The sequence below is a fragment of the Pan troglodytes genome, chromosome 17 (genome assembly GCF_028858775.2).
Source record: "Pan troglodytes isolate AG18354 chromosome 17, NHGRI_mPanTro3-v2.0_pri, whole genome shotgun sequence".
NCBI classification, from domain to species: domain Eukaryota; kingdom Metazoa; phylum Chordata; class Mammalia; order Primates; family Hominidae; genus Pan; species Pan troglodytes.
This window is the reverse complement of record NC_072415.2, coordinates 18,226,031-18,247,977: the sequence shown is the minus strand read 5'-3', so window position 1 is coordinate 18,247,977 and position 21,947 is coordinate 18,226,031. Positions and strand designations below refer to the sequence as shown.

Sequence of the window (21,947 nt, the reverse complement as noted above, 5' to 3'; positions counted from 1 at the left end):
AGGCCAAGGCTGGTGGATCACTGAGGTCGGGAGTTCGTGACCAGCCTGGGCAACATGGGGAAACCCCGTCTCTACTAAAAATACAAAATTAGCCAGGCGTGGTAGTGCATGTCTGGAATCCCAGCTACTCGGGAGGCTGAGCCAGGAGAATCTCTTGAACCCGGGAGGCGGAAGTGGCAGTGAGCCAAGATTGCGCCATTGCACTCCAGCCTGGGCAACAAGAGCAAAACTCCGTCTCAAAAAAAAAAAAAGAAAGAAAGAAACAGAAATCAATGGATGTGAAAACATAAATGTTGCAAATTGCTAACTACATATAATCATGATAAATACAATGAAAAAGAAAGTGTGGCCAGGCACCGTGGCTCACTTCTGTAATCCCAGCACTGTGGGAGGCTGAGGCAGGTGGATCACCTGAGGTCAGGAGTTTGAGACCAGCTCAGCCAACATGGTGAAAACCCATCTCTACTAAAAATACAAAAATTAGCTGGGCATGGTGGTACACACCTGTAATCCCAGCTACTTGGGAGGCTGAGGTAGGAGAATTGCTTGAACCCTGGAGGCGGAGGTTGCAGTCAGCCGAGACTGCACCACTGCACTCCAGCCTGGGCGACAAAGTGAGACTCCATCTCAAAAAAAAAAAAAAAAAATTTTGGCTGGGCACGGTGGCTCATGCCTGTAATCCCAGCACTTTGGGAGGCCGAGACGGGCGGATCATGAGGTCAGGAGATCGAGACCATCCTGGCTAACATGGTGAAACCCCATCTCTACTAAAAATACAAAAAAATTAGCCGGGCATGGTGGCAGGCATCTTTAGTCCCAGCTACTCGGGAGGCTGAGGTAGGAGAATGGCATGCACCTGGGAGGCGGAGCTTGCAAGCTTGCAGTGAGCTGAGATCGCGCCACCACACTCCAGCCTGGGCGACTGAGCGAGACTCCATCTCAAAAAAAAAAAAATTATTTTTACTTATTTTCCCCAACTCTTCCCTACAATGGAAGTCTCATGAATACAAACGTTCCTTAAAACAGAAAAGAGAAGTCAGGTGCGGTGGCTCACGCCTGCAATCCCAGCACTTTGGGAGGCCGAGGCAGGCGGATCATGAGGTCAAGAGATCAAGACCATCCTGGCCAACATGGTGAAACCCCATTTCTACCAAAAATACAAAAATTAGCTGGGCGTGGTGGCACGCGCCTATAGTCCCAGCTACTCGGGAGGCTGAGGCAAGAGAATCACTTGAACCCAGGAGGCAGGGGTTGCAGTGAGCCGAGACTGTGCTACAGCACTCCAGCCTGGCAACAGAGGGAGACTCCATCTCAAAAAAAAAAAAAAGAAAAGAAAAGAAAAAGAAAAGAGACTGGGCAAGGTGGGTTACACCTGTAACCCCAGCACTTTGGCAGGCCAAGGCAGTTGGATCACTTAAGCCCAGGAGTTCCAGGCTGCAATGAGCTATGACTACACCACTGCACTCCAGCCTTCAGCAGCCTGGGCAATACAGCAAGACCCTGTCAAAAAAAAAAAAAGAAAAGAAAAAGAGAGAGAGAGAAAGAGAAAGAAAGAAAGAGAGAGAAAGAAAGAAAGAAGGAATAGAATTTTTAAGTGTGCACACCACCAAATTATTCATCAAGTGTAAGAATCAAGATAAAATCTTCAGAAGACTGTGTATCTTCCTGAGCCATGCAACTATTCTTAAATCCAATGAGGAAATAAACTAATATTTTAGTATGAACGTCTTAAATAATTTTAGGCAACAGAAAATGCTCAAGTCTCTATCAACAACTTTGATTAGGCCTTCTCCATAACTGGTAGCGCAGGTCATGAGCAGAACTGAGAAAGAGAATTATAAACCTATTGAGAATTGTGGAGAACAACTCCACTCACTATTTTCTCCATAAAGGCAGTTTATTACACTGAGATCAACATGTTATCACTCACACTAGTGATGTAAAAAATAATCCATTTCAACATAAGATTCAGACCAAAAAAAAAAGAAAAAACCCATCCACGAGAATCTATCAATCTTTGACAACAAAACTATTTTGGGATTAAATTTAAGTGACAAGACAATGTAAACTGGGGGCTTGTTCTCTCCGGAAATCACCACTACCAATGCTGCTTCTAAAAGCAGGCTGCACACAACCATTTTTCCTCTGGAAATAGCTAAATCCCAAGGCACGATATTGCTGTATTTTTTTTTGAGACGGGGTCTCGCTCTGTCACCCAGGCTGGAGTGCAGTGGCGCGATCTCAGCTCACTACAGCCTCCACCTCCCAGGTTCAAGCAATTCTCCCACCTCAGCCTCCCGAGTAGCTGGTATTCCAGGGGCACAACACCACGCCCGGCTAATTTTTGTATTTTTAGTAGAGACGGGGGTTTCACCATGTTGGCCAGGCTGGTCTCGAACTCCTGACCTCAGGTGATCCACCTGCCTCGGCATCCCAAAGTGCTGGGATTACAGGCTTAAGCCACCGCACCTGGCAGACATTGCTGTATTTTATAAATGTATCTTTTGTACCATTTAATACACTATAAATTATAATTGCAAGTATTTCCCACTAAGATTAAGTCCAAGTTTAAAAGCAATAAGCCCATCAAAGAAACAAAAATGCTATTTGAAATAGTTTCAAAAGAACAATTTAAAAGATGGCTTTAAATAAAAAATCGTTTACCTGACGCTAAAAAATAAAAGATAAAAGCATGTAAATAAAAATGTGTTTACCTGACACCAAAAAATAAAAGTTAAAAACATGTTCTGGTGGAACTGAAAGAATAACTATAACCTTGAATATTGTTTTAATCAAGTTAGACAAGGGTTTTCATTAAATGTCATTTTACTAATTCGAAATTACATCTTTCACCTTAAGCATTTTGACATTTCCATCAACTTTCTAAAAGTGAGGGTAGATTGTTTTTCTATGTTTTTAATAGACTTGCCTCTCAAAAGAATGAATTAGATAAAAACTGATGGGAGAAACCTTTTCTCAACCTCCTCCTCCTCTTCAATGAGCATCTGAGTAAACCCTGGCTATAAATTACTGTTTAGGTCATAATCCTGAAAATTTTACATTAGACAATGACGTAACTAAGGCCCATTTTCTCTTTGTATCCGGACATCCTGTCAACTTTTTACTTTACAAGCCTGTTTTTCATCACAACAAATTTTCACATACAGGAATGCAATCAGTATTTTCTAACGTCCAGGAGCCAAAAATCACTATTTAGTCTATTTTTCCATTTCTCCCCAAAGAGCAGAATTCTCACGGTTCAGAATCATCTTTACATTTCCGAACCGAGGAAAGGCTGTCTAACGTGGAATACTGCTAGTTTCCCGTGAGGAGTGCGGTGTTGCCGACAGCGGCACTGAGGATCCGTGCGGAGCCCCCGCGTGAAGCCTGCGATGCCCTCCCCACCCCGTGAACCCGGCCGTGTGTCAGCAGCCACGGCGTGAGGCGCACAGGCCGCTGGCCCGGAGCAGGGCCCAGCCCACCGCTCCCAAACGCGCCGCGGGCAGCTGTCGCGCGGGCAGCACAATGACGAGCGCCCCGCGGTCCGCAGGCCCAGGCCCACCCAGGGCCGCCCCAACGCCCTCCGCACAGCGGATTTGCGCCGTCGCCCGCCACGAGGCTCTGACCTCCGAGGGGCCCCGGCCAGCCACGGCCTGACGCCGTCCTCCCCTGCGGGTCCCCGCCGGATCCTCCCGGGGGTCTCCCGTGGTAAATGGGGGGGGGGACGGCGGGGGCGGAAGGGCCGGGGACGCTGAGGGTAAGGCGGCCCAGCCGCGGGTGTTCCAAGAACTACGAGGGAAAGGGGCCCGGCGGCCTCACCCGCAACTGGGGGCGGCTCTCCCGCGTCGTCGGCCGCGGGCGCCAGGGTGACGGCGCCGTCCCTCCAGACGCGGATCTGCGCGGCCGAGCGCACACGGTGGCGGGGCTGGCGGCGGCGGGCGGCGGCGCGCAGGAAACCGCAGCACTGGTAGCACACGGCCCACGCCTGCTCCTCGTTGATGGGCTGGTTGTACAGCCGCAGGATCTCCTCCAGGCTCAGCGCGTCCTGGGAGCCCCCGGCCACGCCGCCGGCTGCCCCGGGCTCCCGCGGCCCCTCGCCGCCCACTGCCTCAGTCCGCGGCTCCCCGCCGCCCGCCGGGCCGGCCGCCTGAGCCATCCCGCGGGTGGGCGCTGCGCTCGGCAGTCGCTCCGTGTGCCGGCGTCTCCTCAGCTCCGGAGCATCGTCGCCGCGCGCCGCCGCCTCACCATCCCCGGAACCGCCGCCGCCCAACGCGGCCGCGCGCGCCGCCGCCGGGACCAGGCGAGTGCCCGGGAGGCGTGGGCGAGAGGAGGGCGGCGAGGACACGGCTGCAGTCCCGGTCAGACAGCCGCCGGCCGGTAGCGACGCGATGGCGTCCGGCGCCCCGCCCCGCCCCGCCTCGCGCCGTCCAGCGCCGCCCAGCGCCCGCCCCTCAGGGGGCCGCACGGGCCGGGGGATGCACGCTCTGGAGGTGAGGACCAGGCAGGAGGGCCTCGCCTCGAGTCGAGATGGCCGCACGGTCTCTAGCCCGCAGGGCTCTCAGAGTCGCAGGCGGTGACGCCCGGTCGGGGGGCCCGGTCGCAAGGGACACACAGCTGGGGGCGCGATGGTGAGGGCGGCGACGCACGGTCCGGAGGGGATGCGCGGCCGGGTAGGGCGTGCAGGGTTGTGGGGCGTGGGGGACACGCGGGGTCGGGCGCGCGGTCGGGGGGCGCAGGGGCAAGAGGGGGTCGCATTTATCAGGGAAGTCCCCGGCCGACTCTGGCGGGGAACTGGGCGCGCCAACCCGGGTCACCGCCCTGCACAGCAGGAGAAGTCACCCGCATTGACGTTCCCTAGGCGCTGGATCGCCGAAGGTCTGGTTGAGAACTTGAACCCGCCTGGAGCGGATGCCTAAGAAAATGCGGGCCCGCTGAAGCCTCCCCGCCGGGCCCTGGGCCCTGAAAGCCTCCGGCAGTTTCCCGTGACCCCGCGGCCGCTCTGCGCGTTTTCCGATTTCTTGCTGGTTGAATACCTCCCTCTCCACTCCCAACTTCAGGGTAAGCACCGTAAAGACGGGGATCTTTACGGGTTTTCCTCACTGACTTCTCCCAAAAGCTAAACCAGCGCCTGGAATATAAACATGTCGTACATAATTTGCAGGTGTTAGTTTCAGCGTCCTTCCGGATTCATTTGTAACATTCGTCCCTTCCCTCACTAAGGTAATGTCTCAAGTACCACACTCATCAGAGCATGTGGAATGAATATCACAGTGGTAAAATTGAACTGAGGGCAATTAGCCGTAGAAAGAAAGAATTCCGCCCCCCCAACCTATTAAATATGCAATAAAACAGATAATTCTTAATCACCCATTGGTAGATTAATTTAATCGATAAAATTCCACTGAGGCTAGTCCTGTGTGAAAGCCCTACAGAGTGTTGAAAGCATCAACCAAATAGGCAATGTATATTAAGTTCCAGTAAACCTTTTACGGCAGTTTTATGTAAAATGTTAGAAATCACGCTCTCAACAATTGCATCTTGCGGTAGAAACTACAACAGTCTATTTAAATTACAACCGTCTATTAAAATAAGATACCATCTTACATACAGCTGGGATGGGGACGAGGGAGAAAAGCAACAGGACGAAAAGGAAAATTAAGAAATTGAAAGAGGGCCGTGCGCAGTGGCTTACGCCTGTAATCCCAGCACTTTGGGAGGCTGAGGCGGGCAGATCACTGAGGTCAGGAGTTCGAGACCAGCCTGGCCAACATGGTGAAACCCTGTCTCTACTAAAAATACAAAGAAAATTAGCCGAGTGTGGTGACGCACGCTTGTAATTCCAGCTACCCGGGAGGCTGAGGCAGGAGAATCGCTTGAACCTGGGAGGTGGAGGTTGCAATGAGCCAAGATCACACCACTGCACTCCAGCCTGGGGGACAGAGCGAGAGTCTGTCTCAAAAAAAAAATAATAAATTGAAAGAGGAGAAGAAAGCTCCCCAGGCTTTCTTATTACAATTTCAGTACGAGAGAGACAAAACAACCCCTTAAAGTAGCATCACTTAATTATAGGTTCATAATCTCATTTGTAACAATGCAGTATCTATGTGTGCCAAAGCCCAGAGAGGCAAACATGTAATTCCTTATGTGTGACACTATATACATATAAATATATCTCTGTCCTCTTGATTAAAAACAGACAAACATTCCCAAATTTTGCTATTTCAAAAGTTTATCCTGTGTGGATTTTGAAAATACAGACAGGTTTAAAATATTTTGAACAATCCAGGAAAAAAAATGAAGGTGTACTTTTATGGACAACACTACCACCTCCTGGCCTTATGGGATACTGCTGCCCATTGCACTGGGACAACTACAGCCAAATACATTTTTATCTTTGCCTTACCCACCAGTAAACAAGCTAAATGGGTTAATAAACTGAGGAATCTATGAGCCATTAACCTGCTAACCCTGGCATAGAGCAGTAAATAAATCTTGAAGACAACAATACAAGGAAGGAGGAAGTGAGTAAAGTAAAGGAAATCCAAACTTTATCTTTTAAAAGATGCATTCTTATTTTTTTAGTCATCCCTCTAATCAATGGAAAAAGATGCTTTTTTTTTTTTTTTTTTTTTTTTTAATTGAGACAGAGTCTCACCCTGTCGCCCAGGCTAGGGTCAGTGCCGCGATTTCAGCTCACTGCAACCTCCGCCTCCTGGGTTGAGACGATTCTCGTGCCTTGGCCTCCCGAGTAGCTGGGATTACAGGCACACGCTACCATGCCTGGCTAATTTTTGTATTTTTAGTAAAGACAGGGTTTTACCATGTTGGCCAGGCTGGTCTCAAACTCCTGACTTCAGTGGTCCACCCGCCTCAGCCTCCAAAAGTGCTGGGATTACAGGTGTGAGCCACTGTGCCCGGCCAAAAGATACATTCTTAAAAACAAATTTGCAACACTAGGATTTTCCTTGAGTGATGATTTTTTTAAATATATACACATTTTGAGAGGGAGACATTACTGCACTGTATCACAAGACAGTTACATCCAACAGAAGGGCTTTTTTTTTTATTGCCAAGTAACAATTCATGGTATGATATACTTAAATATTTTGCCTGTGTGAGCATATATGTAATTAAGTTGAGGAAAGATGACAAGTAGAATATTGTGTGATGTTTCTTCTCTACACAAAATAAAGGAAAATCTTTAAAATCCTAGCTGTCTTCTAAGTGTAGTTATACAACATGAACACTTGACTCTTTTTTGTGTAAAGACTTATAACTTACTAACTTCTAAATGATTTTCAGTACTCCTTAAAGTTTTGATAAGCTGGCCAGGCATGGTGGCTCACGCCTGTAATCCCAGCAGTTTGGGAGGCCGAGGCGGGCAGATCACCTGAGGTCAGGAGTTCGAGACCAGCCTGGCCAACATGGCAAAAACCCGTCTCTACTAAAAATACAAAAATTAGGTGGGCATGGTGGCAGGCACCTGTAATCCTAGCTACTCGGGAGGCAGAGGCAGGGGAATCACTTGAACCCGGGAGGCGGAGCGTGCAGTGAGCCGAGATCACGCCATTGCACCCCAGCCTGGGTGACAAGAGTGAGCCTTCATCTCAAAAAAGAAGAAAAAAAATTGATAAGCCTTACCGTCATCCATCATCACAACACTCTGAAAGTGACTGCTGACCACTCAAAGGCTACCAGCCGTTGATATCTTCTCAGTGGAGTTCAAGCACCCCTGTGGAATAACAGCACTGTCCCATTTTCTCATTTTCAATTCAAATTCAGAGATTCAAGGCCAGGCGCAGTGGCTCATACCTGTAATCCCAACACTTTGGGAAGCCAACGCAGGCAGATTGCTTGAGGCCATGAGTTCGAGACCAGTCTGGCCAACATGATGAACCCTCGTCTCTACTAAAAATGCAAAGAAAATTAGCCAGGCATGGTGATGCATGCCTGTAATCCCAGCTACTTGGGAGGCTGAGGCAGGAGAATCGCTTGAACCCAGGAAGCGGAGATTGCTGTGAGCCAAGATTGTACCACTGCACTCCAGCCAGGGTGACAGAGTGAGAGTCCGTCTCAAAGAGAAAAAAAAAAAAATCTAAAGATTCAAATGCCTTTATGTTCAGGATATTTTGTTCCCAATTTCAGTCATTGATTGTATTTTTACTGTATGACTTCATATTTAAAATGTCTGAACAACTCAAATCAACATTTAAATGTCTTTTTCAAAGTGCTGTGAAGTCCGTGTTACTCTGAATATGATTTTGTTTTTGTTGATTTTGTTACTTTATTAAAAATTGAATCCTTGACTTTTTTTATATTTACTTCTTATTCTTGTAGAATAAATGTACTTCATGCTTCATACTCTGGAGGTACTGGCTGTGCTGTTCTTTCAGGGAGCACCATCACTGTGCAGCCCAAGCTTTTCCCAGACACTTCTGGACAAGTGCTCCTAAGAGGCACATTCACCTAGAAAAGTGCACCAGAAAGGGGGAAGAAAAAACAGCATATTTTTTAATGTTGTAACCTAAATTTTCATTGCCCACAATTGTAATACCTTATACATCTGTAGTGCTATTTATACTTTCAAAATGTGCTCTTCAGTTATACAACTTGAAGGGTCAGATATTATTATTCCTATCTTACAGAAGAGAAAATACAGTCATAGGACAAAATACAGAAGCAGTAAATGAAACAGTTGGTACTGGAATTCAGGCCTCCTGACCAGCTCAGCTCTTTCTCCTACATTACAATGCCCATGTACCTGAGCCTGGCCATGGGGGCTCACACCTGTAATCCCAGCACTTTGGGAGGCTGAGGCAGGAGCATCATTTGAGCTCACAAGTTTGAGACCAGCCTGGGCAATGTGACGAAAATCCATCTCTACAAAAAATACAAAAAAGTAACCAGGCATGGTGGTGCACACCTATAATCCCAGCTGCTCGGAAGGCTGAGGCGCAAGAATCGCTTGAGCCCAGGAGGCAGAGGCTGCAGTGAGCTGAGATCAAGCCACTGCACTCCAGCCTGGGTGATACAGTGAGACCTTGTCTCAAAAAAAAGAAAAACAATTTTTTTGACGAAAAGTAGAGGATTGAGATAAAATGTGTGAACAATAGTGTATCAATGGGTTCATGAGAGACCCTGGAAAATACTAGGCTAAGCAATAATCACGTTTCACCTACTTAATGTGATTCTCCTTTAAGATAATTATTTTTAAACCATTATAAATGTATGACGTTCTGATCTGAATATAAGTGTAATTATTAGCTTCAACTAGTTAAGAAGATTTGACTTGGAAAAGACCTCATAAATATGAATTTTAGGCCAAGCCACTATTTTATGCTTATGGAAATTGGAGCCTGCAAATGTTAAGTGACTTACCCCAAATTACTGCTAGTTGGCCTGAGATAATTCAAATACATTTCCTATAACACAAACTTTCCAAATACTCTTTTATAGTCATATTACATAATTCTGATCAGATTTCAAACATTAGGACAAGCAGTAGCTTACTCCTTAATTCCAGTGGGAAATTAAAAACAAAATAAGGCCCAAAAATATATATTCTTTGAGACAGGCTCTTGAGGCCAAGGCTTGAGTCCAGTGGCATGATCTCAGCTCACTGCAACCTCCACCTCCTAGATTCAAGCAGTCCTCCCACCTCAGCCTTCCAAGTAGCTGGGACCACAGGCGCACACGACCACACCGGCTAACTGTTGTACTTTTTTGCAGAGACGGGGTTTCACCATGTTGCCCAGGCTGGTCTGGAACTTCTGAGCTCAAGTAATCCACCCACCTCTTCCTCCCAAGGTGCTGGGATTACAGATGTGAGCCACCACAACCAGGCACAAAAATATCTTTATTTTGTAGCAAAGTTTGATGTTTGACAATAATTGCTTAAAAATGGAGAATTATCAATAAAATTTTACCAGAGTTTTGTGTTGTGTAAATTAAAAATTTTCAGACTGAATCACACTTTGCTGATGAGACAATGCAAAAATGTTTTTTCAAGCCTCTATTATTTAATTTTTCCTGATTGATTGTGTGTGTGTGTAGAGAGACAGAATCTCATTCTGCTGCCCAGGCTGGATGGAGTGCAGTGGTGCGATCATAGCTCACTGCAACCTCTAACTCCTGTGCTCAAAAGAATCCTCCCAGCTGGGCACAGTGGCTTATGCCTGTAATCCCAGCACTTTGGGAGGCTGAGGCGGGCAGATCACCTGAGGTTGGGAGTTCAAGACCAGCCTGACCAACATGGAGAAACCCCGTCTCTACTAAAAATACAAAATTAGCTAGGCATGGTGGTGCATGCCTGTAATCCCAGCTACTTAGGAGGCTGAGGCAAGAGAATCGCTTGAACCCGGAGGGGCGGAGGTTGTGGTGAGCCGAGATCGTGCCATTGCACTCCAGTCTGGGCAACCAGAGCGAAACTCCATCTCAAAAGAAAAAAAAAAGTCCTCCCACTTCAGCCTTCTGAATGGGCCGGGACTACAGGGATGCGCCACCACACCCCGCTAATTTTTTAAAACTTTTTGTAGGCCGGGCATGGTGGCTCACACCTATAATCCCAGCACTTTGGGAGGCTGAGAAGGGTGGATCACGAGGCCAGGAGATCGAGACCATCCTGGCTAACACGGTGAAACCTCTACTAAAAATACAAAATTAAAATACAAAAATTAGCCGGGCATGGTGGCATGTGCCTGTAGTCCCAGCTACTTGGGAGGCTGAGGCAGGAGAATTGCTTGAACCCGGGAGGCAGAGATCGCAGTGAGCCAAGATCACGCCATTGCACTCCAGCCTGGGTGACAGAGCGAGACTCCGTCTCAAAAAAAAAAAAAAATTTGTAGAGAAGGGGTCTCAGTCTGCTGCCCAAGCTGGTCTCAAATTCCTGGGCTCAAGGGATCCTCCCGCCTTGGCCTCCCAAAGTGCTGGGATTACAGGTTTGAACCACTGTGCCTGGCTAATTTGTCCTGATCTTTTTTTTTTTTTTTAAGACGGGGTCTTGCTCTGTCGCTCAGGCTGGAGTGCAGTGGTACAATCTCAGCTCAGTGCAACCTCTGCCTCCCAGGTTCAAGTGATTCTCCTGCCTCAGCTTCCTGAGTAGCTAGGATTACAGGCGCCCGTCACCATGCCCACTAACTTTCGTATTTTTAGTAGAGACAGGGTTTCACCATTTTGGCCAGGCTGGTCTCAAACTCCTGATCTCAAGTGATCCACCCACCTCAGCCTCCCAAAGTGCTGGCGTGAGCCACTGCACCCGATCTATCCTAATCTTTATTGAGAAAAGATGGCCCTTTCCTGTTGCTCAAAAAAGGTGTTTTTTTCCCCTGATGTACAGGTAGAGGTCTAGAGCTGCTCTTGGCTCTTTATGCATTCTACTTTGACCCTATCAAAACCTCATTTCTCTTCCAAGGTGAGCATGTAACCAACATAAAATATGACTTCCCTTTAATTCAACTAGATGTTTAATGAATTCAGCACATTCCAGATGTGCTAAAAAGCTAGTCTTTTAAGTTTCGCCTTAGTAATTTTTGTAGAAGGGTATAGGTAAAGGTATAGGTGTGGTGGTACATGCCTGTGGTCCCAGCTACTCTGGAGGCTGAGGTGGGAGGATTACTTGAGCCCAGGAGGTAGAGGTTGCAGTGAATTGAGTTCATGCCTTATATGTTACTTGTGCTTTTCCTTAGGATTTTCCCTGAACTGTTCTGTTAACCTGAATTCCTGTTCTCCTCATCTTTTGTATAAAGAGCCACTGATGGAACACTGTGTCTTTCCCTTATGTGCCATACCTGTTCATGCCTCTCAGGAACCAGAAGTGTAACCCTCGCTCCTACTCTCGACCTAGCAATCTAATCCTTCTTAAGAGATGTTGGAAGAAAAATTATTGACATTGAAATTCATAAAAACATGACATCCCAGAGCTTAACCTAAGTTTATAAGAGAATGTTTTAAACAAACTTCTTAAAAATTTTTTTTAAATTTTTTTTGAGACAGAGTCTTGCTCTTGTCACCCAGACTGGAGTGCATTGGCACAATCTCTGCTTACTGCAACCTCTGCCTCCCAGGCTCATGCAGTTCTCCTGCCTCAGCCTCCCGAGTAGCTGCGATTACAGATCACGCCACCACGCCCAGTTAATTTTTGTATTTTTAGTAGAGACGGGGTTTCACCATGTTGGCCAGGCTAGTCTTGAACGCCTGACCCCGTGATCTGCCCACCCTGGCCTCCCAAAGTGCTGGGATTACAGGCGTGAGCCACCGTGCCCGGCCCAACACAATTATTTTAATGGTATCAAAATTGTTCCTTTGTGGCTGGGCACAGTGGCTCATACTTGTGATCCCAGCATCTTGAGAGACTGAGACAGGAGGAGTGCTTGATGCCAGAAGTTCAAGACCAGACTGAGCAACATAGCAAGAACTCATCTCTACAAAAAAAAAAAAAGTTTAAAATTAGCCAGTCATGGTGGCATACACCTATAGTCCCAGCTACTTAAGAGGCTGAGGCAAGAGGATCACTTGAGCCCAGGAGTTCTAGGTTAAAAGTGAGCTGTGATCACACCCCTGCACTCTAGCCTGGGTGACAGAGTGAGACCCCCAGCTCAAAATAAAAAATTATTATCTTGCAAAGTTTGCTAAGTAATGGTCATTCTTCAACTGTGATATTGTCTTAATGCCATGGGCATTTTCAGGGTTAACAAAATTTTATGGTATTCTTTTTTTTTTTTTTTTTTTTTTGTGAGGTAGGGTCTCCCTCTGTTGCCCAGGCTGGAGTGCATTGTGCAATCATAGCTCACTGAAGCCTCGTAACGTCCCGCCTCAATTGATCCTCCCACCTCAGCCTCCCAAATAGATGGGACTACAGGTGCACGCACCATGCCTGGTTGTTGTTGTTGTTGTTGTTGTTGTTGTTGTATTTTTGGTAGAGACAGGGTTTCGCCACATTGCCCAAACTGGTCTCGAACTCCTCACTCAATTGATCTACCTGCCTTGGCCTCCTAAAAGGGTGGAATTACAGGCTTGAGTCACCACACCCGGCCTAAAAAAAAAAAAAAAACTTTCTAATTGGTTTATTCTACCACATTTAGAACAACCTCTACTTTATCACAAACAAGCTATTTGATTCTTCCAATCAGGTTTATCAAAACTGAAGATTCCAATTTAACATCTTTAATCCAAACATCAGTTTTATTAATATATTGACAAAAAAAGTAAATCTTATTCATAACGAGTTTAAAATTAAAAATTCCATATATTACTGAAATTAAGCTAATATAAATCTCAATCTGATTCTGATAAATTAAGATGTATATGGAAAACAACAACCAAACAAAAATAAGATGTATATGGAAACCCTAAAGCAAACACTAAAAAACCCCTCAAAAATTAGTGATTAAAAAAAGAAAATATTGAAAATAGTGATAAAAATCATTAAATAAATTAAAATGTTAAATTAGAAAATATTATTTTGGGCTGGGCATGGTGGCTCACACCAGTAATCCCAACACTTTGGGAGGCTGAGTGAGGAGGATCGCTTGAGGCCACGAGTTTAAGACCTGTATTTGAGTGAGACCTTGTCTCTACAAAAAAAATTTAAAAGTTAGCTGAGTGTGGTGGTACATGCCTGTAGTCCCAGCTACTCTGGAGGCTGAGGCCAGAGGATCCGTTGAGCCCAGGTGTTCAAGGCTGCAGTGAGCTATGATCACACCACTGCACTCTATCCCCAAAGACAGAGTGAGACAGTCTCTTGAAATTAAGAAAATATAATATTCGGCCAGGCCGGGTGGCTCATGCCTGCAATCCCAGCAGTTTGGGAGGCCAAGGCAGGTGGATCACAAGGTCAGGAATTCAAGACCAGCCTGGCCAACATGGTGAAACCCCCGTCTCTAGTAAAAATACAAAAATTAGCCAGGCGTGGTGGCACGTGCCTGTAGTCCCAGCTACTCGGGAGGCTGAGGCAGGAGAATTGCTTGAATCTGGGAGGCAGAGGTTGCTGTGAACCAAGATCGTGCCACTGCACTCCAGCCTGGGTGACAGAGCAAGACTCTTTCTCAAAAAAAAAAAAAAAGAAAAGAAAAGAAAAAAATATATAATATTCACTTAACACAGAAGAAAGCAATAGACCTGCAGGTGCTTTCTGATTTTTTTTTTTTTTTTAATAGAACAAGAAAGCAGTAAGGGAGAAACAAAGGGGGGAAAAAACACGAGGGAAAAGTAAAATGGCAAACACAAATCCAGCCATATCAATAATAACATTAAATGTGAATGGGGCTGGGTGCAGTGGCTCATGCCTGTAATCCCAGCACTTTGGGAGGCCGAGGCAGGCGTATCACCTGAGGTCAGGAGTTTGAAACCAGCCTGGCCAACATGGTGAGACCCTGTCCCTACTAAAAATACAAAAATTAGCCAGATGTGTTGGTGCAGGCCTGTAATCCCAGCTATTTGGGAGGCTGAGGCAGGAAAATCACCTGAACCTGGGAGGTGGAGGTTGCGTTGATCTGAGATTGCACCACTGCACTCCAGACTGGGCAACAGACTGAGACTCCAACCCTCCTCCAACTCCTCCCACCGCCACTGGCCAAAAAAAGTGAATGGAGGCTGGGTGCCGTCGCAGATGCCAATAATCTCAGCACTTTGGGAACCCGAGGTGGGCAGATCACTTGAGATCAGGAGTTTGAGACCAGCCTGCCAACAAGACAAAACCCTGTCTATACCCAAAAATACAAAAATTACAAAAATTACAAAAATTAGCTGGGCGTAGTGGTGTGCACCTGTGGTCCCAGCTATGGAGGCTAAGGCAGGAGAATCACTCGAACCCAGGAGGTAGAGGTTGCAGGGAGCCAAGATTGCACCATTGCACTCCAGCCTGGGAGACAGAGTAAGATTCCATCTCAAAAAAAAAAAAAAAAAAAAAGTGAATGTACTTAATCCAATCAAAAAGCTGAAACTGTTCAGACTGGATTAAAAAAAGAAGATTCAACTATATGTTGTCTACCTAGCAAGATACACTTTATTCCTTTTTTTTTTTTTTTTTTTTTTTTGAGACAGAGTCTCGCTCTGTCACCCAGGCTGGAGTGTAGTGGAGAGCAATCTTGGCTCACTGCAGCCTCCGCCTCCCAGGTTTAAGCGATTCCCCTACCTCAGCCTCCCAAGTAGCTGGGATTACAGGTGTGGGCTACTATGCCCGGCTAATTTTTGTATTTTTAGTAGAGACGGGGTTTCATCATGTTGGCCAGGCTGGTCTTGAACTCCTGATCCAGGTGATCTGCCCGCCTCAGCCTCCCAATTACAGGCTTGAGCTACCGCCCCCCGCACTTTTTTTTTTTTTTGAGACACAGTTTCACTGTTTTCCCAAGCTGGAGTGCAGTGGTGTGATCTCAGCTCACAGCAACCTCCAACTCCCAGGTTCAAGCGATTCTCCTGTCTCAGCCTCCCGAGTAGCTGGGATTACAGGCATGCGCCACCACGCCCAGCTAATTTTGTATTTTTAGTAGAGACAGGGTTTCTCTATGTTGGTCAGGCTGGTCTCGAACTCCTGACCTCAGGTGATCCGCCCGCCTTGGCCTCCCAAAGTGCTGGGATTACAGGCATGAGCCACCGCTCCTGGCCCCAATTTTTTTATTTTTCAGAGATGCCATCTCACTATGTTGACCAGGCTGGGCTCAAATTTTTATTCAATAGGTTCATGCTTGACGAATGAAAAATGAAGTTTCTGGGTTTCTGATATTTTTCTATTAACTAAATAGACATATATAAAAATACATATATATAATATAGAGGGGACTGTTGGCATACATATTGTCAAGAACAACACCTTAGAGACATTATGTTTTTTAAACTTTACATTTTTAATAGAAAAACAACTTTTATGACAGCTAAATATACAAGGTAAATTTAATTCTTAAAAAGAAAAATTGGCGAGGCATGGTGGCTCACACCTGTAATCCCAGCACTTTGGGAGGCCAAGGCGGGTGGATCACCTGAGGTCGGGAGTTTGAGACCCTCCTGACCAACATGCAGAAACCCTGTCTCTACTTAAATTAAAAAAAAAAAAAAAATTAGCCAAGTGTGGTGGCTCATGCCTGTAATCCCAGCTACTTGGGAGGCTGAGTCAGGAGAATCACTTGAACCCAGGAGGCAGAGGTTGCAGTGAGCCGAGATTGCACCATTGCACTCCAGCCTGGGCAACAAGAGCCAAACTGTCTCAAAAAAAAAAAAAGAAAAGAAAAAGAAAAATTATTAGTAAGAAGAATAGGCCAGGTGCGATGGTCCATGCCTGTAATCCCAGCACCTGGGGAGGCCAAGGCAGGTGGATTGCCTGAGCTCAGGAGTTCGTGACCAGCCTGGGCAACAAGGTGAAACCCCTCTCTAATAAAATACAAAAAAAATTAGCTGGGCGTGGTAGCATGTGCCTGTAGTCCGAGCTACTTGGGAGGCTGAGGCAGGAGAACTGCTTGAACCTGCGAGGTGGAGGTTGCAGTGAGCCAAGATTGTGCCACTGCACTCCAGCCTGGGCAACAGAGTGAGACTCTGTCTCAAAAAAAAAAAAGAAAAAAGAATAGCAGACTTCTAGTGGTAAATGCACTGAAATTACCTTATAAGTCTTTAGAGAAAAATATTAATGCCAGACTCTATTGGTGCATAAAAAGCATATTTATTACAGAGTTTACACCAAAAGCGCATTTGAAATACACGTTACTCTGGTACAATAAGGTGGGAAGCTCAGCCTCAATGTTAATACAGCCTTGATCTTAATATAGTCTGTCTCTTAGTACATAACTCATAGTTTGTCTCAAAAGTAGAAAATTACAAGCAATTTTCTGTTGATAGCTTTTTTTATAATTTTGGCAAAAGAGTGGTTTAACTTTTTTAAAAAGTTTTTTTTTTCTTTGAGATAGGGTCTTGCTCTGTCACCCAGGCTGGAGTGCAGTGGCACAATCTTTTGGGCTCAAGTGATTCACCCACCTCAGCCTCCCAAGCAGCTGGGACCACAGGTGTGCACGATCACGCCCTGCTAATTTTTTAAATTTTTTGTAGAGATGGGGTCTTGCTATGTTGCCCAGGCTGGTCTTAAACTCCTGAACCCAAGAGATTCTCCTGCCTCAGCCTCCCAGAGTACTGGGTATTTTTCTAAAATACCCAATTCATTTTTACAACAAATCACAGTGATAAATATTTCTAAATGATTCATGTACTTTCATATGAGGTTATTAATATTTATGCTTTTCTGGTATTAGTTTTTTCCTACTCTTGCTTCAAGGTCCAACCATAAATTTCTGGACAGTCTCAAATATCCCAAGGGCCACGAATAAACCACAAAAGTGATAATTCATCAACATTTATTTTCACCAATGCAATAAATAAATCTGTCATGAGGTTAATTTCTCCTAATCTGTATAAAATAATTCCATTAACCTGTGAAAAGTAATGATCATACTGATTTGTCTAGGGCTCAAACCCTTAGACAAACATCTCTTTGATTACCTGTTTGTGTAAAGAAAACTGAATGCATTTTATATTAATATTTAAACTACTGATAACTGTAAACAAAGTAGCATTTATTAAAATAGAATATACACTTAATTTATACTAAATTCCAGGGAGATTTATACAAGTTTTTCAGCCTTAATTTTTAAAGGAATGCATGATTTTTTTTAAACATTACCAGTCAAGTATATACAAAATTGAAATATGCCATTCAAGCCAGATTGTGATTTTAAAATAACAAACCTCTAAATAGCTAAGTAATGTACAATGTGTAAAATTCCAATTAAACACAGGTATAAATCTTATATAAATATTGGCCCTATAATACCGAGCGATATTTACAAGCAAACATGATCCAAACAGCACATGCAGATTCAGGGTAAGTAAATACTCGGACACGAACTGCCAGTCGCACTTGGTCTCCACGGCAACAGATTATTTCTTCACAGAAAGGAGATCTATTTAAGAAATAAAAAATTATTCAATTAAGAAGTGACCATACACTTTAATTCCTTATTTGCAAGTAAATCAGTATTTAAAATAATTTTTTCAGGCTAGGCATGGTGGCTCATGCCTGTAATCCCAGCACTTTGGGAGGCCGAGACAGGTGGATCACCTGAGGTCAGGAGTTCAAGACCAGCTTGGCCAACATAGTGAAACCCCGCCTCTACTAAAAATTACAAAAAGTAGCCGCGTGTGGTGGCGGGCGTCTGTAATCCCAGCTACTTGGGAGGCTGAGGCAGGAGAATCTCTTGAATCCAGGAGGCAGAGGTTGCAGTGAGCCGAGAATGTGCCACTGCACTCCAGCCTGGGCGACAGACTGAGACTCCATCTCAAAAATAAATAAATAAAATAATTTTTTCAAATTCTGTCTCTGCTATCAAAGACACTGTAATTTTGGTCAAGCTATTCAAATTATAGACTATTTCCTTATAGTCCAAACAAAATCAGAGGTACCTGAGACTGCACCAAAATCACTGGGCAAATAATCCCAGACTATCTAGGGCTACATTTCAGACCAAATGAATCAAAATCTGTGGCAAGGAGGGTCAGTCATTGTAAAAACTCCCATATGACTTGGATGTCATTTCTAAATAACTACCAGATTAGGCTGGGTGCAACGGCTCACACCTGTAATCCCAGCACTTTGGGAGGCTGAGGTGGGAAGACTGCTTGAGCCCAGGAGTTCAAGACCAGCCTGGGCAACATAGGAAGACCCCCATCTCTACAAAATAAAGATAAAAAAAATAGCCAGGTATGGTGGCACATGCCTGTGGTCCCAGTTGCCTGGGAGGGTGAGGTGGAAGGGTCACTTGGGCCCAGGAGGTCGAGGCTGCAGTGAGCCATAACTGTGCCACTGTACTCCAGCATGGGCAGCAGAGCAAGACCTTGAGTTAAAAAAAAAAAAAAAAAAAAAAAGGAAATTAAAAAAACCCCTGCCGGACTGATCTCTAAGATTCCTAAACTGAAAAAATGATTCCGTAAATTACACCTTACCGAAGACATGTGGCAAATGCACGTCTTGCATTTCTATACACAAAATGTATTGGGAACCCTTTAAATGTGTGACCATCAGGTACAGCCCTTCTTATGGCATCTTGAAATTCTTCATTGCCTGCTGATATACTTGTTGTACGCTCAAATTCATAAGAAGCCAAAGCTGGTGATAAAAGGTAGGAGAGCTGGTCTTCCCAAACAGTAGTGAGACCAAGATCCTATGAGCAATCAAGAGAAAAAGAAAAAGTGAAATACATTAATATTTTCAAAACCAACTAAATAAAAATGTTGATTATTTTAATGTATACCAAGAAAAGATTTTTAAAAGCTATCATAATATTTTAATAATAATAATTATAGGCATACATAGAAATAAAAATCAGATAAAAGGAACTATAGGTGATCAGATTTTACTTTTTAGAGAAACAATCAAAAAACATTCAAAACGATGTTCACAAAGTCTCCAAATCCTGTACTTCTCTAATATCTACTACAAAATACTATATGAAATAGTCCTAATATGGAGGACAGGTATAATTCTTATATTTTGAGATATTTTACTTAACTTTAAAGAGTTTAGGCTGGGCGTGGTGGCTCACGCCTGTAATCCCAGCACTTTGGGAGGCTGAGGTGGGCGGATCATGAGGTCAGGAGATTGAGACCATCCTGGCTAACAAGGTGAAACCCTGTATCTACTAAAAATACAAAAAATTAGTTGGGCGTGGTGGCGGGTGCATGTAGTCCCAGCTACTTGGGAGGCTGAGGCAGGGGAATGGTGTGAACCTGGGAGGCAGAGCTTGCAGTGAGCCGAGATCGTGCCACTGCACTCCAGCCTGGGCAACAGAGCGAGACTCTGTCTCAAAATTAAAAAAAAAAATAAAATAAATAAAAAAGAGTTTAGTAAGAATGAATCTGTTTACTAAAGACTGACTCTTCCTACCATAAACTGAACTACAGAGGTGAGAAAAGTCAACAAATTAATTCTATGTGATTAAACAAATATTTACTGAACATGTACTCTGTAAAACTTATATACTGTAAGAGATAAAAAGATGAAGACATTTTATAGGCCCTTAGGGAGCTTAAAACATATTTCTACGGAATGTTAAAAACAACATGATTCCATTTATTTTTTATTTTTTTAAATTTTTTGAGACAGAGTCTTACTCTGTTGCCCAGGCTGGAATGCAGTGGTGCGATCTTGGCTCACTGCAACCTCTGCCTCCCAGGTTCAAGCGATTCTCCTGCCTCAGACTCCTGAGTAGCTGGGATTACAGACACCTGCCACCATGCCCGGCTAACTTTTGTATTTTTAGTAGAGACGGGCTTTCACCATGTTGGCCAGGCTGGTCTCAAACTCCTGACCTCAAGTGATCCATCCACCTCGGCCTCCCAAAGTGCTGGGATTACAGGCATAAGCCACCGTGCCCAGCCCATGATTCCATTTATAACACCAAAAGACCTATTGATAGCTGGACACATGAAGTTAATAATATTACAAATACAAAAAATTCTCAAAATTCTAGATATTTTGGTTATCATAATGGATCTTTGGTATTTCCTCATTTTACATTCAAGGTTTTTAACTCATCACAAATGGTCTCAAAGATCCACAATTAACAATGCTTTTCCTGCGGCAACATGTGAACTTTTGCTGATTTACAGGCACTTTAACTTAAATAGTGATCAACACTGGCATCTATCCCAGCTTTGTTTTCTTTTTCTATAAACAGTAATTCCTTTTTTTTTTTTTTTTTTTTTTTGAGACAGGGTCTTACTCTGTCACCCAGGCTGGAGTGCAGTGGCACAATCTTGGCTCACTGCAACCTCTGCCTCCCCGGCTCCTTTCACCTCAGCCTCCGAGTAGCTGGGACGACAGGCATGCACCACCACACCCGGCTAATTTTTGTACTTTTTGTAGAGATAGGGTCTCACCATGTTGCCCAGGCTGGTCTTGAACTCCTGAGCTCAAGCAATCCACCCATCTCAGCCTCCCAAACTGCTGGGATTACAGGCGTGAGACACTGTGCCTGGCCAAAAGTAATTTTTATAAGATATTGCTTTTATTTGTAAGCAGAACCTAAGAAAAGAAAGCTAAAGCCAATACAAGTGATGGAAGGAAAGAAAAAGTAATAAGGGGCATTCATTTCCAGCAATATAATGGACCAGAGGTCTCCTGACCAACTTTTGCTGAAAACATATTACAAATGCCAGGTTTTCCAAAATATATGTTTAAATGCTTTGATAAGTTGACAAGTGAATAAGAAATATATTAGAGGCCAAAGCTAAGAGTTACTGGGAACCCAGAGAACATGTTTGATAAATCAGTTTGCCTTTGATAGCCTCAAAGAACACAGAAAACAGGGCTCACCCAAGGTGAGGAGTGGAACAGGGAACCCTAAAAGGTGAATCAGAAATATTTTGTAGGAATTTTGGATTCTAGTCCTTTGTTGGTGATATGTGTTACAAATAACTTTTCCCACCCCACAGCTTCAATCTCTTAATGTCTTCTTTTGATGAGCTTAAGTCTTTAAGATATATTAATCTTTTCCTTTATGACTAATACTTTTTATGTCTTCTTAAAGGCACTTTACAAAGGAAATCTACATGCTATTTGACAAGAGGCTTGATCTGGCTGGGCGCAGTGGCTCACAACTGTAATCCCAGCACTTTGGGAGGCTGAGGCAGGTAGATCACTTCGAGACCAGCCTGGCCAACATGGTGAAACCCTATCTCTACAAAAAATACAAAAATTGGCAGCATGGTAGCACATGTCTATAATCCCAGTTATTCAGGAGGCTGAGGCAGGAGAATTGCTTAAACCTGGGAGGTAGAGGTTGCAGCGAACCAAGATCACGCCACTGCGCTCCAGCCTGGGTGACAGAGCGAGAGATTCCATCTCAAAAAAAAAAAAAAAAAAGACGTTTGATCTCAAAAGTAATCAGGGAAATGCAAATTAAAGCCAGACGTCT

General features: G+C 44.6%; 2 protein-coding genes and 1 long non-coding RNA gene across 19 annotated transcripts in view; 1 reads left to right on the top strand and 2 right to left on the bottom strand.

The window, feature by feature from the left end:
* Positions 1-8,008, bottom strand: part of SPIRE1 (spire type actin nucleation factor 1) — a 217,520-nt gene extending 209,512 nt beyond the window's left edge. For 3 of the 12 annotated variants that reach the window (XR_010152011.1, XR_010152012.1, XM_016933260.4), the window contains exon 1: positions 3,820-4,255. Coding sequence is in view for 6 of the 12 variants with exons in the window: in XM_016933260.4 (XP_016788749.1) it covers positions 3,820-4,156 (337 nt within the window). In the remaining 6 variants the exon portion in view is untranslated. Of the gene's footprint in view, positions 1-2,929; positions 3,508-3,819; positions 4,398-7,641 lie in introns of those variants that run through there. The other 9 variants (XM_003315796.6, XM_016933261.4, XM_054671733.2 and 6 more) reach the window with 7 other exon arrangements.
* Positions 4,980-9,931, top strand: LOC134808648 (uncharacterized). The gene is made up of 2 exons (XR_010152014.1): positions 4,980-5,058; positions 9,730-9,931. It is a non-coding gene; the product is annotated as an uncharacterized LOC134808648 (long non-coding RNA).
* CEP76 (centrosomal protein 76) overlaps positions 8,097-21,947 on the bottom strand; it is a 39,062-nt gene continuing 25,211 nt past the window's right edge. For 3 of the 6 annotated variants that reach the window (XM_016933263.3, XM_016933265.3, XM_016933267.4), the window contains 2 exons: positions 18,976-19,193; positions 17,314-17,936 (listed from right to left, as the gene is read on the bottom strand). In XM_016933263.3, coding sequence (XP_016788752.1) covers positions 17,798-17,936; positions 18,976-19,193 — 357 coding nt within the window. In that variant the 3' untranslated portion in view covers positions 17,314-17,797. Of the gene's footprint in view, positions 8,467-12,866; positions 13,031-17,313; positions 17,937-18,975; positions 19,194-21,947 lie in introns of those variants that run through there. The other 3 variants (XM_016933264.2, XM_054671739.2, XR_010152013.1) reach the window with 2 other exon arrangements.